Here is a 17,179-nt window from a genome sequence, read left to right on the forward strand (position 1 = left end):
TCCAAGGTTGCATGCGTTATCCGTCGGGATGGGTGGGCTTCCGTGGGTGGGGGGCCACCAGGTGTTCCAGGAATCGAGATTTAGGGCCAAGATGAGTACATATGTTTTGTCGCTGATGAGTTGTAGGCAGCTGCTTTTCATCCTTATGGCAATGGCTTTCATGCTTTCTTGAAAGCTGTGTCTGGTGGTGTTGGGTGTGTTGGATAAGGAGAGGGTGAGTTGGGTGTTGTCTGGCTACGACGCAATGTTGAGTCCATAGGTTCTGATGATGGGGAGAGCGGAGCCATGTAGACGTTGAAGAGCGTGGGGCTGAGGGAGGACCCCTGGGGGACTCTCTAGGTGTAGGGTCCGAGAGGAAAGGGGGAAGTCTGACCTGCTGCGTTCTGCCGGAGAGGAAGGAGTGGATCCAGTCGAGGGTCTTGTCCCAGGTCCCTGTGTCGTGGAGTCTGCGTATTAGGGTGCGGTGAGAGACTGTGTCAAACACTGCTGAGAGGTCGAGGATGATGAGGGCTACTGTTTCTCCTTTGTCCAGTAGGGAGCGTATGCCATCTATTGTGGCGAGGAGGGTGGTTTCTGTGCTGTGGTTTTTTCTGAAGCCGGATTGGGAGGAGTCGAGAATGTTGTGTTCTTCGATGAAGGTGGCGAGATGGCTGTTGATGGCTTTCTCAATGACTTTCACTGGGAACAGGAGCAGGGAGATGGGTCTGTAGTTCTTGAGGTCGGTGGGGTCCGCCACAGGCTTCTTCAGGAGGGGGTTGATCTCGGTGTGCTTCCAGTCGTCGGGAGCGAGGCGTTCATCAGGGAGCGGTTGATGGTGTGGCGGAGCATGGGTGCGATGGTGTAGGCGGCTCTGTTGAACATGTGGTGGGGCCAGGGGTCTGTGGGGGCCCCGGAGTGAATTGACTTCATTGTCTTCAGTGTGTCTTTGGTGGTGAGGGCTGTCCAGTTGTCAATCGTTGGCTTCTGGGTGTCGGGGTGGCTGGTGAGGGTTCAGTTTGTTGGTTGTCATTGTCGAAGTTGTCGTAAATGATCTTGATTTTTAGGTGGAAGAAGGTGCTGAGTTTGTCCCAGAGGTCTTGTGATGTCAGTAGACTCGCAGGTGGGTTGGGCAATCTACTTGATGATGCTGAAGAGTTATTTGCTGTTGTGCGCGTGTGTGGAGATTCTGTCTTCAATTGCTTATTCTTTATTTTTCTGATGAGTTGGTGGTGGGCGTTGGTGGCGGCTCTGAAGTCGTTGTGAGCCTCTGTGGATTTGGAGTTCCTCCAGGTCTTTTCGAGGCAGCGGCACATGCGTCTGGACTCTCGAAGTTCTGTGGTAAACCGTAGGGCTTTCTTGGCGTGAGTGTTGTTTTTCTTGAGGGAGGCTATGCTGTTGGCTCTGTCGGAAATCCATCTGTGCAGAGTTCGGGCTGCGGTGTTGGGGTCGTCGTCTTCCGCAATGGTTGGGGTGGAGTTGCTGAATGAGGAGGTGAGCTGGTTGTCAGTGATTTTGGTCCAGTTTCTTCGTGGGAACAGGTGCTGATGTCTGTGGAGGGTGGGTGTTCTGCAAGTGAAATGGACGCATCAATGGTCTGTCCACGGGAGTTTAGTGGTGTGGCTGAAAGTGATGGAGTTTCCTGTTGTGAAGAGGGGGTCGAGGGTGTTGCCTGCTGAATGCATGGGCTCGGTCATGATCTGGCGGAGTCCAATGTTGTGGAGGTTGTCCAGGAGGGATGTGGTGTTGGGGTCCAGTTGGTTGTCGAGGTGGAAGTTGAGGTCTCCCAGCAAGGTGTAGTTGGTGGATGTGATGGCATGCGGGGAGATGATGTCCATGATGGAGATGGCGAATGGTCCGTTGGGTCCAGGGGGTCGGTAGATGAGGGTTCCTGGGAGGGTGGTGGTTTGGCAGGACATTATCTAGAAGTGAAGATGTTCCATCAGGTCTGTGGGCTTGTCAGGGAGTGTGCTCAGGTGGAGGGTGGATTTGCGGACGATGGCGATTCCTCCTCCCGGGCGGGTAGAGCGGTCTTTCCTGGAGATCTTGTATCCTTGGGAATGGCTATGTCGATGTCCATTCCAGAGGTGGTGTTGGTACAGGATTCGGTGAGGAATGCTACGTCCGTGGGGGTGCTATCAAGGAGGTCCCAGATTTTGGTGGCGTGTTTGTGGAGTGATCTGACGTTGAGGAGGATGCATTGCAGGGTCTTTGGCTCTAAAGTGTTCTTGCGGTCGGGCTGTGCTGAGTCCGTGTTCCTGGTGGTGCTGTAGGTGTGATGGCAGCAGTGACAGCTGAAGGGTCCGTGGGTGTCGGCTGGTGATGCTAGCTTGCAGTTGTTGTTGCGGCCTGGGTTGAGTGCGTGGAGTGCCGCTGGGTTGTAGCATTGGCAGTGCAGAGGTCCAAGGTTCCTGGCGCTGGTCGAGGTCGTGTCGCAGGCAGGCGTAGACGGGCTTGCCTTTGGTGCGCCTTCAGCGCTCCAGTGGCACGGCCGTGCAGTGGCCGCCATTAAGTAGGGGTCGGAGTGGGCTGGACAGCTGGGAGGCGGAGAGGGGAGCTGGCTTGGGCTGGTCGCGCTGGTCGTGCTGGTGGGAGGGGCCGCGGGGGCAGCAGCGGCGGGGAAAACTGGCAGGAACGGGAAAGAAGGAGAATAAGGAGGATTAAAGGAATAAAAGTAAATAAAAGTAAATAAAAGTGGAAAAAAGCAAAAAAGCTGAAATGTGCAGCAAAGCAGAAAAGTGCAGAAAACAGATTAAAAAGAGGGTAAAAAACAAGTGGAAATGGAGCAGAAAGCGGTGCGAGAGAAAGGAGACAGAGGTCCACTGGACCACCAGGGATGAGGCGCAGGTAAACCTATGGGTGGAGGAGGGCCTCGAACACCAACACTCGAGAGTGCAGGTGCTCGGGTGAGGCCTCACTTAATGGTGGAGCTGCGAGGGAGGGAGAGCAATTTCACTGACAATGAGTTAGTGGTCTTGCTCGCCTGTCCCGCAGCAACCCCCATTAAGTAGGGGTCGGGGAGGGCTGAACAACTGGGAGCGGGGAGGGGAGCTGGATTGGGCCGGTCGCGCTGGTCGTGCTGGGGGGGAGGGGCCATGAGGGCAGCAGTGGCGGGGAAAATGGGTGGGAATGGGAAAGAAGGAATAAGGAGAATAAGGAGGAATAAAGGAATAAAAGGAAATAAAAGGAAATAAAAGTGGAAAAAAGCACAAAAGCAGAAAAGTACAGCAAAGCAGAAGAGTGCAGAAAAGACATTAAAAAGAGGGTAAAAATGAGTGGAAACGGAGCAGAGCAAGAGAAAGAAGACAGAGGTCCACTGGACCAGAAGGGATGAGGCGCAGGTAAACCTGCGGGTGGAGGGAGGCCTCGCACACCAACACTCGAGAGTGCAGGAGCTTGGGGAGGCCTCACTTAATGGAGGAGCTGCGAGGGTGGGAGAGCAATTTCACTGACAATGAGTCAGTGATCTTGCTCACTTAATGGCACATGGAGTGGGAAATGAAAAAGAATTATCTTGCCACCTGTTGCCTCTCTGCCAGTGACTGCGCATAAACTGGTGCACTCAACTGGTGATGCGTCTCAGTACCTAGCACATGCAATGTGATTAGCTCATTAGTGAGATGCCCATGGTGCCTCCACTGATTCTATGGAGAGATACTATGACTGGAAAATTGAGTGCAGTCATTATTTTAATATATGCAAGAATGACCAGGAAGTGGGCTGTAGATAAAACGAGCTCCTGTTCACAGTCTGCAACCATGACAGTGAATGCTGCCCAGAGCCATTTTCAGTGGTTTAGATTATTTGTAAGCATTCCTCCAAGATCCTTTTCTGTGTCTGATGACACCCAAAGTGGCCATGGGTATGCCGAGATGTAGACCTCTTGCTCGCTGTGCCACAGAATCCCAGCTATAACTCACTGACAAGACCAACAATGCCACAGTCAGTATGGGGTTGCTTGTGTTTCCTTCTGGAGGGTCCTCATCTGGACGTTCTGGATGGACTGGTCATTTAAGGAGCTGAGCCAGTACACATTTCCATAAGGGTGGTTTCCGTCTAGAGCATCAAAGTGGGTTGCTGATACTGCCCGAATAGGACCTAGAGTAATTTCCATTAGTTTAGACAATTTGCAACCATTCTTTCCATCATTTGGTATGTTTTTGATGTGTGCTGCATGGCTACCTCGAAGACAAGTCCTACAGTAGATTTCAGTGTAGCTTTGATACATAACAATTATCTTACTGTTTTGTAGGCCTCTTTCAATATTTGTGAATCCCTCCCCTAAACCCTCATTACATTTTGTTTTGCTCCACTCATTTAATAGTATATATTTCCCATTTCCAACCACTGGTCCTTGTCCATCCCTTATTTCCTATAAAAATTATTAGTTCTACCTGTGGAGTTATCCACAGATATGAGATAAGATAGGCTTTGGTAGATTAAAAAGGCACTATCCAACACGCCTCCATGCCCTACCTTGCCCGGTCCTCTGAGAAGGATGTGCCCCCCTCCACCGTTGCTCAGGAATGAAGCCCTCAACTTCCCTCCCTTCACCTGACTGATGCCCTACACCTCACACTCTCACCTCTTACCTCTGCCTTTTGCCTCTTTACCATTTTCACTCCTAATCATATGTTCTGTTGCCCTTTTGTACGTCTTACCTCTGTTTCTTCTATTACTCTGGCTTTGACTTTCTTGCAATCTGTCCAGTCTTGTCGCTCTTTTTTTCTTGCGCTTTCTTTAACATCTTCATATTTTTTCACCTTTTCCTTTTTTTTGCTCTTTAGACCCAACTTTGTCAAATCATGCATTCTTCTCACCTTTTTGCTCTTAGGCCACCATGACTCTTTACTAATTTCTCCTGCTTTTCACTCTTTTCTGCAGCCTTCTCTTTCCTATATTTGATACTTATACTCCTCTTTCATCCCCCTCTTTGGCTTTGCCACCTCTTCTTATGCAGCATGCTTATCTGCTGAACTCGTGTTGCTCTCTCACTCCCACCGCACCAAGCCTCGCCTACCACCCCCGGTTCCCCCCTTCCTAGACCGACTTAATGAAAGCTGCAGCATGGGCCAGCCTTTAAAAAGGTGCTGCCTGTGCTTAAATGACTGCTTTACCTCTACTTTTAATATACCCTACACCATTGGACAAGACTGAGGAACTCAACCTCCCTCCCTCCTCGTACTATAGCTTTTAACTTCTGCTTTTGTCTCTTTGCTGCTTTCATTCCTTTATTTTTTATCTTGCTCTTTTTGCGTTTTAATCTTTTGCCTCTTTTTACTTTATCGCTCTTGCTTTGGCACTCTTTCAATCTCATGCCCCTTCTGCCTTTTTTGCTCTATTGCTTTGACACTCTTTTTCTGCTGGCGCTCTTGCTTGGAATCTCCAGAACTCTTTCTCATATTTTGCCTCTTTTGCTCTTCCTTTAACCCCATTGCTTTATTTATACCAGGCTTCTCCAATGAGTAGCTTGTGAGCTACTATTAGCTCTCCAGCTATCTGTGAGTAGCTCTCTTGTGTGCAGCCCAGCATACTAAATTAGACAGTTTTACTTGCTGGAATTACTATGTGTATACCAACATTGAAAAGTGTGTATTTGAGGCGAAAATGGGTTCATTTTCAAAACCTACAATTTCAAAAATATTTATTTAAAGCTGATATTTGAATGATAAATCATGTAGCTCAGGCGTACTTATTACTAACATGCTTCCCTTGGTGTTAATGGACGTTGCAGCTGTTGCTGTTGTGTATTACACTTGTAGAGATATTCCAAACAATATTGCTAGCATCCCTGCACTGACGTGATCACAGATTGCAATCTTGCATAGGGTGGCAACTAATGTTCTCTTGTATGCAGCATACAGCACTGATAAGTTTGGTATTTCAGGATGATTTTTGTTGAACAAAAGTAGCCCTCATTAGTGAAAAGGTTGGAGACCCCTGATTTATACCTTTTGCCTCTTTATGCCTTTTGGCTCTGTTTTGCCAACACTTTCATTTATGTGACTTTTTGCTCTATGCCCATCTTAATTCCATCACTTTTTTCCTCATTTCACCTACTTTTCACCATTCTATGTAACAACGGTGTCCACCATGAACATAGCGTGTGACTCGCGCAGGAGCATCACCGGGGTGAGGTTTAGAAATACAATATATTTTTAAAACATACCTTTTGCTGCCAGCGGACTCCAGCGTCGGGTCTTGTTGTGTCGCCTATCCTCTTCCTGCCTAGTCCCAGCAGCCACTAGGAAAGACTCCCTGTCAAATCCCTGTGCTGCAGAGCAGCGTGGGGATTGGTCTTAGCAGGTATGAAAGATGTCCTGCTCAGACACGGGAGTCTGTGGGGCTTGTCAAGGCCCAGCTGCTCAATGCAGCTGGGCTGGAGAAAACCTAAGTGCGCATGTGTGTTTTGGTCGGCCTGAGACGACTGGCCAAGCACACATGAGCACTTAGGGAGTGGAGTGCATATAGCACTCCTCCTTCCTGCTCCCATGCCTCAACCCGCCCCTCCCAACAGCGCTGGCTAAGAACCAGCAAATGCAAATTAAACTGACGCAAGAACATTGTTTTATTTTACATTTTCTGGCTCCGAGTCAGGCAGTGGGCCGATGCTCCTCTGTCATTAAGGAGGAGCCACCTCTGCTCTGTAGCTTCCTCTTTTTGCTTCCTTTCACACTTATTACCACACGCTTACCTACTGCTCTAATGTTTCAAATCACTCACTCCAGCCCTGACCAGCCTCCTCCACTGACCCTGGATCTCCATCCCCTTCCCGGACTTACTTAATGGCAGTCGCAGCATAGCTACATAGTGGATTGTGGCACTTGCGCACTAAAGATGCTCCAAAGGCAAAGTGTCTGCTCATGTGCCCAACCTCAGAACTCCTCCTCCACCACCCTGTCACCACAGCCCAAGACACTACTTAGCTGAGAACCTCAATGCTAGGTCTATGAAAATTGGGTTATTAGTTGAGGGGGGAAAACCCTTCTCAAGCAACAACCACAGTCCTTGTCACAAAAGTTACTAAATTAATGTGTTTCATCATCTTGTAACTTGGAACACAAGAATGCGGGCTTAACTTATAGGCATTGTTTAAATATTTATGCAGCACACAAAGAGTAACAAGGTGAAATCTCAAGTCAAGAAAAGTCCCACACCAATTTAGAAAAAAAAAATGACACCAAATAAATTGAATCCAATCATTTGAACTGGATTTGTAGAAATGTTTGAAGCAAAAAATAGCACCATAAATAACAAAATGTCAACTTCGATTATCTGGTTGCACAAGATCAGTGCGAAGACGAAAGTTGAGGCCGACTGAGATGGAGAACGTTCAGATATGCAAGGTGGATTGGGCCCGGTCCCAGCCTAACATTGGAATTAGAAGAAATTTAAAAGAAAATTTCCTGAGAAAGAAAGTTTCAGCAGGGCAAGGCGGCTGATGGTGTCTGTGGAAGAGTCATCATTGTCAAGGAACCACTAAAAAAATGTACAGTGAAGATTTCTATGTTTGGACTTTATAATTTTTTTAAAGTAAAAAATCTCCAGCGGGATAAAGCTACAGTCTACGGCCGATGAGGGTTCCATGAGTTTGGATACCCCTTCCAAAAGGACCCTCTGAACAGGATTTGATGTTGTGGTCAGAATTTTTTTAAGTCCCAAGTTCCAGGTTTTGGCTTTAGCACCACTAAGAAGGGACCAGGACTGATTGGGCATCACTTGGGGTGTCACTCCAGGCTGGGGCCATGTGTGTTGTCACGAAGTTACAAGACTCAGAGGGAAAAGGGAAGAGAGGGAAGGAGACGATAACGTACTTCCCCCTCATATTTCTCCTCTTCTCTATTCACAGACCACCAAACACACTGCTTACCTCGGCAAAGACGGGCATTTTGAGGAGGATGCCTCCTTTAAGAAAAATGACTTCCTGGAAACCAAGCATACTCCTGTCATAGAGCCACGAGAGCCAATGACAGCGGCACTCTGAGCACCGAGGCTTAGAAAAAGGGACTTCCGGAAGAGAATTGCGGCAGCCCGAGTAGCGAGAAACTCTTGAGACAGGAAGACATACGAAGGAAACCGGACAGAGAAAGGCGTTTGTTTCAAACAGGAATCCAGGACTGAAGATACCTTGCCTTCAAAATCGGAGGTCCACACGACAAAGCGGGTACCCGAGAGATGGAAGGAGCCAGAGACTGAACTCCCAGAGAGGAAGAAGGAGCCGGAGAGTGGACTAAAACCCGAGCTGACCTGCCATGCCCCCAGAGGAGGGTGGCTCTCCTAGGTACGTGGCTGCTTTAAGGGTTTCCAGGGAAGGAAAGGTTTAAGTAGTAAAGAACTCTGATACGGGGTTGGGAAGGCTTGCTCACAGTTTCTTTTTTTCTCTCCCTTTTGTGTGCTTGTATCACGCCGTGACACTGGTGATGGATTACTCTGGGTGATGTGTTTTTTTCCCAGTCCCATCCCCTCATAAAAAGCAATAATAGTGGAAAGGAAATACAACATTACTTATCTCAATATTGCCTTCTCTCCGTGGGACGAGTATGGCTGGGACCAGCAAACCAGGAAGCTACCCAGAAGACCCTTGGAGACAAGAAGAGAAAAGTAGACTGTTGAACAGTGATTCCCCTTTCCTGAAAAGAAAATAGCTAAAACAAACACAATAAAGATTATAAAGGCTCTATAATGGCGTATCATCTTTGATTATTCCTTACAAAGTGTCACATGTGGGTTTCAAGGTCTCTGGAGTTTGTTATATCCCAGTACTTCATACAGCAGTCCAGCCAACTAGGCCTTGGAGTCACTCTGGAGTTTAGAAGCAAGGCAGGCCTCAAGCAGCAAGGCTGTCCTCTGAGGATAGAAGGCCAGCTTCAAGCATTGGGGCAGTTGGTCTGAGAGTCCAATATTTATCCGTGGTGCAAGTCTTTGAAGTGGGGGGAACTTCTAAACTACTCCCACAACTGGTGCTGGAAATTTCCTTTCTTCCCCTTCTCAGGTTCTAAGAGGTCTAAGGTTTTAATAGGCCAGGCTCAAGTACCATAGTGAGTGTACTAGAGGTAGCCATTTGAAATGGATGTGGGGACGGGAACAGCTCCACTCCTCCCATCCTAGCAGGATGGCAAATCCTATTAACAGTCCCCCTTTGTCTCACTGTCTGGGAGAAGGACACCTGCATGGGCTGCGTCTGCTGAAGATGCATTCTTCTGTTTTTCTCCCTGCAACCCTGGTATCTCCTACTCCACACACACAACGGTAGCCCACATGTCACCCGCATATCACCGCCTGCACATAGCATGAACTCCAACCTTACTTGACTTCTCCTCAACACTTGCTCTCTCCTGAAATACAGCATTGGAGTTTGGGACCTCCCTGGATCTACACACCTGGCTTAACATGATATATGTTCTGGGACTGACCACTCCATTGTCCGATTCAGCATGCACCTCCCCAACCAACACTGAACCACACCAAGGATACTTAATGCAACTGAAACAAGATCCCCATGGAAACATGGATGACTGAGCTCCAAACTCACTACTAGCCACACCAAGACAGCCTCAGTTGCTTCATCACAAATTCCAACACTTGGGTCACTTACTGGTCTGAGACCCTAGTCCTGTCTAAAACCAGCTATACAACCCAGACTAAGCTACAAGCAAGCTGGTACAAGGATGACCTTTGACTCTCCAAACACCACGGCAAACAGCTAGAATGCTGATTTGTGATACTCCAGTGACACCCCCAACATATCAGCCCTCCAACTGCAAAGAAATCTTTGCCATTGTGAAGGAATTCACATTTCACACGGCCACCTACAAGATTTTTACCCCCTCACGGGAACTCTGCACCAAGCTCTCCCACTACTTCAGCAAAAAAATCAGCACCATCCACAACAATCTTGCAACGTGATAAGACCTTTCCACCCTTGCGATCCTCCATTACGACAAGAAGAACACACTGAATACCACCCTGACCTGCTTGCCCATCTTCATCCTTCTGGAAAACTGCAACCACCACGGACTCCTTCTACTCAGATGCCCCTTTGGACCACTGGTCCCACTTCATCTACATCAAAGGACTCAACCCCATCTACAAGGTCCTCACTCCAATCTTCAGTGACAGGAAACACACCACCATCTTACTACTCCTTTATAAACTTTCAGCGAACCCAAAGACAATGGCGAGCTACAAAGCCAGCTCTCTCCTTCCATACCTGACAACAGTACTAGAAAAACTCATCAACAAGTGACTGGCTGACCAGCTAAACACAAACCACCTCCTGGACCACTCCTAGTCTGATGTACGACTTTATTAGCACAAAAAACACTTAAAGCCACAACCTACAACATCCATCTAATCAGTAACATGGAGGACACAGCAGCACTCATCCTATTCAACCTCTATGTTACCTTTGACACTGTCTCCCACTCCATACTCATCCAACACCTCCATGAAACTGAATTTATGAACCTGCAGTCTGTTGGAATAGCTCCTATTTCACAGGAGTCATCGAGTCAGTCAGACTTGCCCAGGAGTGTAACTATGCCTCACGATTTATCGCTTGGCCTCTTGCTCTTCAGGGTCTACATGGCCCGAGTCACTAAAATCGTCCACGTCAACAGACTCATCTTCATCACTTATACTGATAACTCCAAGCTCATCCTTTCCCTCTCTGAGGACACCTCTAAAACCCATAAAAAAGTCAATACCTGCATTCCCAACATGCCAAATGGATGCAGACCAACTGCTTGAAGCTGAGAAAAACAGTAGTCGTAGTCTTAGGAAAAGCCACCTCTTATTTGTCTTCAGTCTGGTGGTCCTCAGAAATTGGACAGACACCCAGCCCACCAAATTCAGACAGGAACCTAGGAACCATGATCAACAAACATATTTTGAATTCCAACCAGGAAAAAGGTTGCCTCGTACTAGTTTCACACATTGAAACTCCTCAGAAAAGTATACAGATGGCTCCAGCTTAACACTTGAAGAACCAGCACTCAGGCTCTAATTGGCAGAGGTATGCACCCTGTCCAACTAGGAACCACCACTCTAGTTAGGGTAAGCTAGATACACACTGAAACCTAACCTTTGCTCACCCTCTGGTAACTTGGCACAGATCAGTCAGGCTTATCTAAAGAGGCTATATGTAAATTATTTGTGCAACACACACACACACACACACACACACACAGAGTAACACAATGAAAACACCACAAAAAGTCTGCACATAGACAATAATTTTATGAATAAATCAAGATCAAAACGACAAAAATCCAATGAGTAGAAGTTAAGTCATACATTTTTAAAGAATAAACAGTGTTTCAGAGCTTAGAAGCAATAAGTGACAATGGGGGTTTTCTGGTCACACTGGACTGGGATAAAGTCAACAGTTGAAGCCGACCACGATGGAGCAAAGGCCAGGGACAGGAACAACACAGACCTGGTGAACAGAGCATCTTGATCCTGGTCGCAACAGCGACATGCGGGGTGCAGACGAAAAATACATCGATGTCGAGCCTGCATGTTCCTGAAGTAGTGGTGATGCGTCAGGTTTGTTGAGGCAAGTGCCTGACCTGAGTGTGGTGGTTTGGAAGGCGATGTACCAGTACAATCCAAGCTAGAGGGGTGATTTATTGATCTTTTCCACGTAGTGACGGTAATCCACTGGTTCCGTAGTGACGGTTCTGGATGAGATATGGTGGTTCCATGCGCAATGCGCCAATTCTACTCCCACAACAGGAGTTGATGCACCAGTTTTGCTACATGCAGACACAACATGCATTGATTTCTATGGTGCAAGTATATGGGTCTACTTCCAATGAGGCAGATACAGGATTAAGGGTAAAGACTTTGATAGCCCTGAGTCTCAAATAACAGGAGGCAAGTCAACAAGCCCTTGGAGATTACTTTGGTGCAAAGCAGAGTCCAGCTCTCCTCAGCAGGGTCAGAGAACAGCAGGCAGTTGAACAGCACAAGACAAAAGTAGTCCTTCCAGGTCAGAAGACCAGCAGAGTGTCAGTTCTTGATGCAGCACAGCAGTACTTTCGACAGAGTGTCTGATTTGGTGGGGTCAGAGCCCCAGTACTTTTACCCAGTTGTGCCATTGATGTGGGGTTGACTTCAGAGAATGGTCTTTCAAGTGCTAGAAGCCTCTTCTTCCAAGCCCTCGCTACAGACTATCAGTACGGGGTAATCAGCCCTTTCTATGAGGACAGGACGCTACCTATTCGGATGCAAGTGTCAGCTCCTCCCTCACTTCCTGCCCAGGAAGGGCAATCAAAATGTAGATGAGTACTCAGACTCACCTAACCTTCCTGTGTTTGTGACTCTCTAGAGGGAAAGCACACAGTGTAACTGTCATCCACCCAAGACGTGTACTGGAGACAGACTGAAGGTACAGAGACCTATAACAGCAGAGGAATGTACACTTTATAAAAGTGGCATTTCAAAAGCAGTAATGTAAAATCAAACTTTATCAGTAAAAAGGGTTTCTCATTACCATTAAAAGATATAATACATGACTCAGCTACTAATTTCTAATCAGGAATTATAGCCTAAAAGTGTATTAAGGAATTTTCAATGTTAACCTATATAAGGAGTGGGTCTCACAGTAGTGAAAAGCAAATGTAGGAGTTGTTTACTGCCAGGACATGCAAAACTTAAAATTGCATATCCTACCTCTTACTTATACATCTCCCTGATCTACGGGATACCTAGGGCCTACCTTATGGGTGACTTATGTGTAATACACGGGGAGTTTAAGACTTGGCAAAGGATTTTAAATGCTAAGTTTAAATACCAGTAAAACTGCACACACAGGCTTTGCAGTGGCAGGGTTGGGACAGATTTAAAGGGCTGTTTTATGTGGGTGGCACAATGAGTGCTGCAGGCCCACCAGTAGCATTACATTTATCAGGCCTTGAGTATATGGTATGCCATTTTACAAGGGACTTACAAGTAAATTAAATATGCCAAACAGGTGTAAACCAATTATACCATGTTTAGGGGAGAAGCACATTCACTTTAGGACTGGTCAGCAGTGGTAAAAGGCTCAGAGTCCGAAGGCAAACAAAAACAATCAGCAAAAAGCAGAGGAAGCAGGCAAAATGTTTGGAGGAAGACCACCCTACGGGTGACAGGTCTAACAGGCCCTCAACCCTGAATAGTATTTGTCAGTGCTTTAAGTAATGTTACTGGTGTACTACTTCTTCAACTTGGAAAAAAGAAAATGATCCAAAAGCTGATTTGTCTCTAATGAAATGGATGAAATACAGCTTAAGGATTGTGCTCTACCTTTAGCATATCATCCAGTAATCTGAGGGTTATCAGTACTACTTACATCTAGGCCAGGCCCTAAGTATTCTGTGCAAAATTCTATTTTGCATCAATCTGCCCAACTGTAATTTTGAAGCAGTTGATTTGTGAAAGAGAGTGCATAATGTATCAGTGCCTTACACTAGAAGAAGCTATGTAGTCTCATTCCAGGGGCCTGGTTATGGAAACCCTGTACTGCTGCATACATTAAATATGTTTAATGAATGTGCTATGCTTGTAAGACAGATAAAAGGAAAAGATATGAATGCAGTTGATATTGAAAAAAACCTTATATTAGTATACAAATAAAGGAAGCAGGTGGAGAAAAAACATTGCAAAGACTATATGAAGTATCATTAGGTCATAAATAATTTCACGTGTTTTACATTTTTTAAGTGAATGTTGTTCACCAATAACATCTGTTTAAAAATACTGAGTTTGAACCATTGTTTATGTAACAACAAATGAGTCAGCCATATTTCTCTGTCCCAATTGTTGTCCTTGTACGAAAAAAAAGATTGGTGCAAACACGTTTTGGTACATTTCCTATTGTGCATACAGAGCATTAACATGTAATGAATTTGCTCCATCTTTTTGCAAAACTGCATATGTTAGGCATGCATGTTGGTCCCTGTAGGACTGATAGCCTGACTTTCTCTTTCCTCTTTTTCAGGATATGAGTCTGCAACTGCAGAATATGGATTCTGTGCAGACCAGCCCGAATCCCTGCGAGCGCGGATTGGTGGGTCCGTCACCATCCCCTGCATATTCTCCTACCCCAGGACACTGGATCCCGTTAAAGTGAGTGTGTACTGGAGAGCTGGCTCTGGAGAACGCTGTGGGAGTACATCCAACATCTACAGTCACACTGAGAAGTACACCCATACAAACTACACCAACCGCATTAAATTAGTGGGAGATCCTGAGGCCAGAAGCGCCACCATCAGAATAGACAACCTTAGAGAAAGTGACGGAGACCAGAAATACTGCTGCAGAGTCAACATCACACTACAAAACAACACAAATAACACCTGGCAAAACAGACATATGACAAACCTGGAGTTTATAGGTAATGTACCCTTACGTATGTTCAGTGTGATGCTGCATTAGACAGAGACATAGTAATAATACATTGTTTTGTTAATTTGTTTTTGTTGGGATACACACATTTGAGGTGTTGTGTCATCAGAGAATTGCCCCCACTAACCACAAACAAGAAAAACTCAAAATCTATTAATTTATTTATTACATTTATAAAGCACAGATTGGTACCAAACTGGTATCCTGGCGCTGTAAGATTAAAGATAGGCCTAACACTGCTGACAAGAAAGAAAGAATGCACATGAATGAGGAGTATTATTGCTTAAGGAAAAGACAGGTCTTTAAAGCTTTATTTAATTGCAACAATTCAGTTGAAGAAGAGTGGGTGGCAGTTTGTTCCACAGCTGATCCACATTAACTGTGAAAGGCCGACCACTTGCTCTTATCTTCTGAAATGTATTTATGCAAACAGGATTTGCAGAACTTGAGTAGATATATCTCCCAAAGGTATATGCTTTCAGTCTATGTTGTACAAGCACAGGAGCTCTGCCAATGTAGAGCCTTAGACACAATGCCCATGGCTTTAAAGATGATCCTCTGACTCAGTGGAAGCCAATGCAAATCCCTCAGTGCATTGGATGCCAAAGATCTCCGGGGTCTGTTCAAAGCAAGTTTAGCTGCTACCACTCTATGCAACTTATTGATCAAGTAGTTAGGAGCTTTAAATATCAGGACATTGCTATAGTCCAACCTACTGAGTATCACACTGCGCACAATGCGACAGTGCAGAACCGGTGCCTGCAACTTTTGTGACATGAATCTCCAAAGATAGCTTGTTATCTAATAAGATCCCATGATTGTGCGCTGCACCTGGCGGCCGCAGCTTCTCTCCTGTTGGAAAGGGCCAGACGTTGGGGGGAAGTTCCATGGGGATTCTGCTTCCTGAACAGCACACGATTCTGGTTCTATCCCACATTTAGCTAGAGGGAATTTAAGTTCTTCTAATTAAAAATGTCCAATGAGTAGTTGTGAAAGGCCACCAGTACATTCTGCTGCCCACTCTTGAGGGACACAATCAGTTGTGTATTATTCGCATAGTTGACCAGCCTTATGTTATGTACCTGTATGAGAGTAACAAGTGGCCTCACATAAATGTTAAACAGTACTAGGCTAAGTGCTGAGCTCTTTGGGACTTCCTAAACAGGCTTTTAAATTCAGAGCGATGGGGGGCAAGGCAACAGCCTGACATCAGTCCGACAGGTAGGATTCCTTCCACTTCAGCACAGTACCCCCCACTCCAATTGAGGCTAATCGGCCAGAAGGATTGACTGTGTCTAAGGCAGGACCAAGACTGTCAACTAACCACTATCCACCCTCATCCTTAACTCAACCATAGCAATGAATAGGGGTAAGTCAGTGCCATACTCAGGTCTAAAACCAAATTGTTCATCCTCTAAGAGAGAGTGATTTTCCAAATATTGGGACAGCCTCCTGCTCAAATATTGCTCCAATATTTTCACTGTAAATGGAAGGAGCGATATGGGCCTGTAGTTATTCAAAAACGAAGGGTCCGCTATAGATATTTTAAGAGGGATGTAACTTTGGCCTTCTCCTGCAGTCATGGTACATCATCCATCTCCAAAGACTGGTAACATAGTAGCAATGTGGGGGGATGAGAGCCTCATAAATAGGCTGGCAAGTATCAAACCTACTAACTAGACTCTTGAATTTACATGTGCAGCCCAGCGGTACACCTAAGTAAATGAGAGCCGGGGAGCAGAGATTGTACTTAGGTGTACCGCTGGGCTGGACATGTAAATTACGTGTGACCATATGCCCACAATCTCTAACCTTGAGACACGCGGGTTCCCCCAAGTTGGGTCGAATTTTTTATGATACAGAAGGAAGGAGGATAAGTATTCTCCTCACTGGGATGCATGTCTTTTAAAAGAAAGATTCCTGTGATTAACATCGATATTTTTGGAGTTTGGGAAGGGAACAGCTATCTGTACCTTCAAATATCTTAATTATAGGTAAACGTCCTAATTCTAAAAAACCAGGGAGGGAACATTCTTTTTGAGCCCTGACAAAAGCCCCTGACCATTTTTGGCAAGTTTAAGTGGGCTGAAACATGTTGGCTAACCTTTAGGGGCTTAGGACCATCAACTCCAAGAGACCCGTTTTTTCAATTTTTTTTAATATCCATTGCATCCCCGCGAATAAAGGGATACCTGGGGAAGCAATAGGATTTTTAATCTTTAAAACCCCCCTGGCCTTTATCTTCTAAGAGCTCCCTGAAAGATGGTTGAGCCCACCCAGACCTTTAGGAGTCTGGGTGAACCCAATGATGAAACATGACACCAATAGGGTGTGTGAGGGTTAATTAACAAAAGGAACTTTTTCCTTCCCGCGACAGCGGTGTGTACCAACTAATAGGAGAGTTAGAGGCCTGTAGAGCCATTCTGGGTTTGAATACAAGTGTGTGATCATTGTAAAGAACACCTATTCCTCCTCCTTTCTAATTACTACGTGGTTTGTGAAAAGCTTAAAAACGCAACAAACAGGTCATACTGTTGTCTGCTGCTGAGTCGAAGGATGGGCCAGGTCTCAGTTATAAACAGTGCAACCCAAATGCCAGATTCTAGCAGTAAATGTATTTCTGTAGAATGCTTTACTAATGATCTTGCAATAGATAATCCACATTTCAGAAAAGCAGGGTCTTTACTGCTAATATATGAAAGAGGCCCTTGAAGTTATTTGTAGTGGTGGTCAAATGAGGGGGTATCATACTGCTTAACAATCTGCTTACCAATTTGCAACAGTTGATCCCTTGTGTGACAGGTCCCGGGTC

The 17,179-nt window shown here is 46.0% G+C and overlaps 1 protein-coding gene across 1 annotated transcript in view; it reads left to right on the top strand.

Annotated features, from left to right (window-relative positions):
• The window catches only part of LOC146782703 (uncharacterized), a 179,022-nt gene that overhangs the window by 52,527 nt on the left and 109,316 nt on the right, over positions 1-17,179 (top strand). Inside the window, exon 2 of the mRNA XM_085637716.1 lies at positions 13,961-14,356. Within this exon, the coding sequence (XP_085493842.1) occupies positions 13,961-14,356 (396 nt within the window). The remainder of the gene's footprint in view (positions 1-13,960; positions 14,357-17,179) is intronic.

The sequence above is a fragment of the Triturus cristatus genome, chromosome 12 (assembly GCF_964204655.1).
Source record: "Triturus cristatus chromosome 12, aTriCri1.1, whole genome shotgun sequence".
NCBI lineage: Eukaryota > Metazoa > Chordata > Amphibia > Caudata > Salamandridae > Triturus > Triturus cristatus.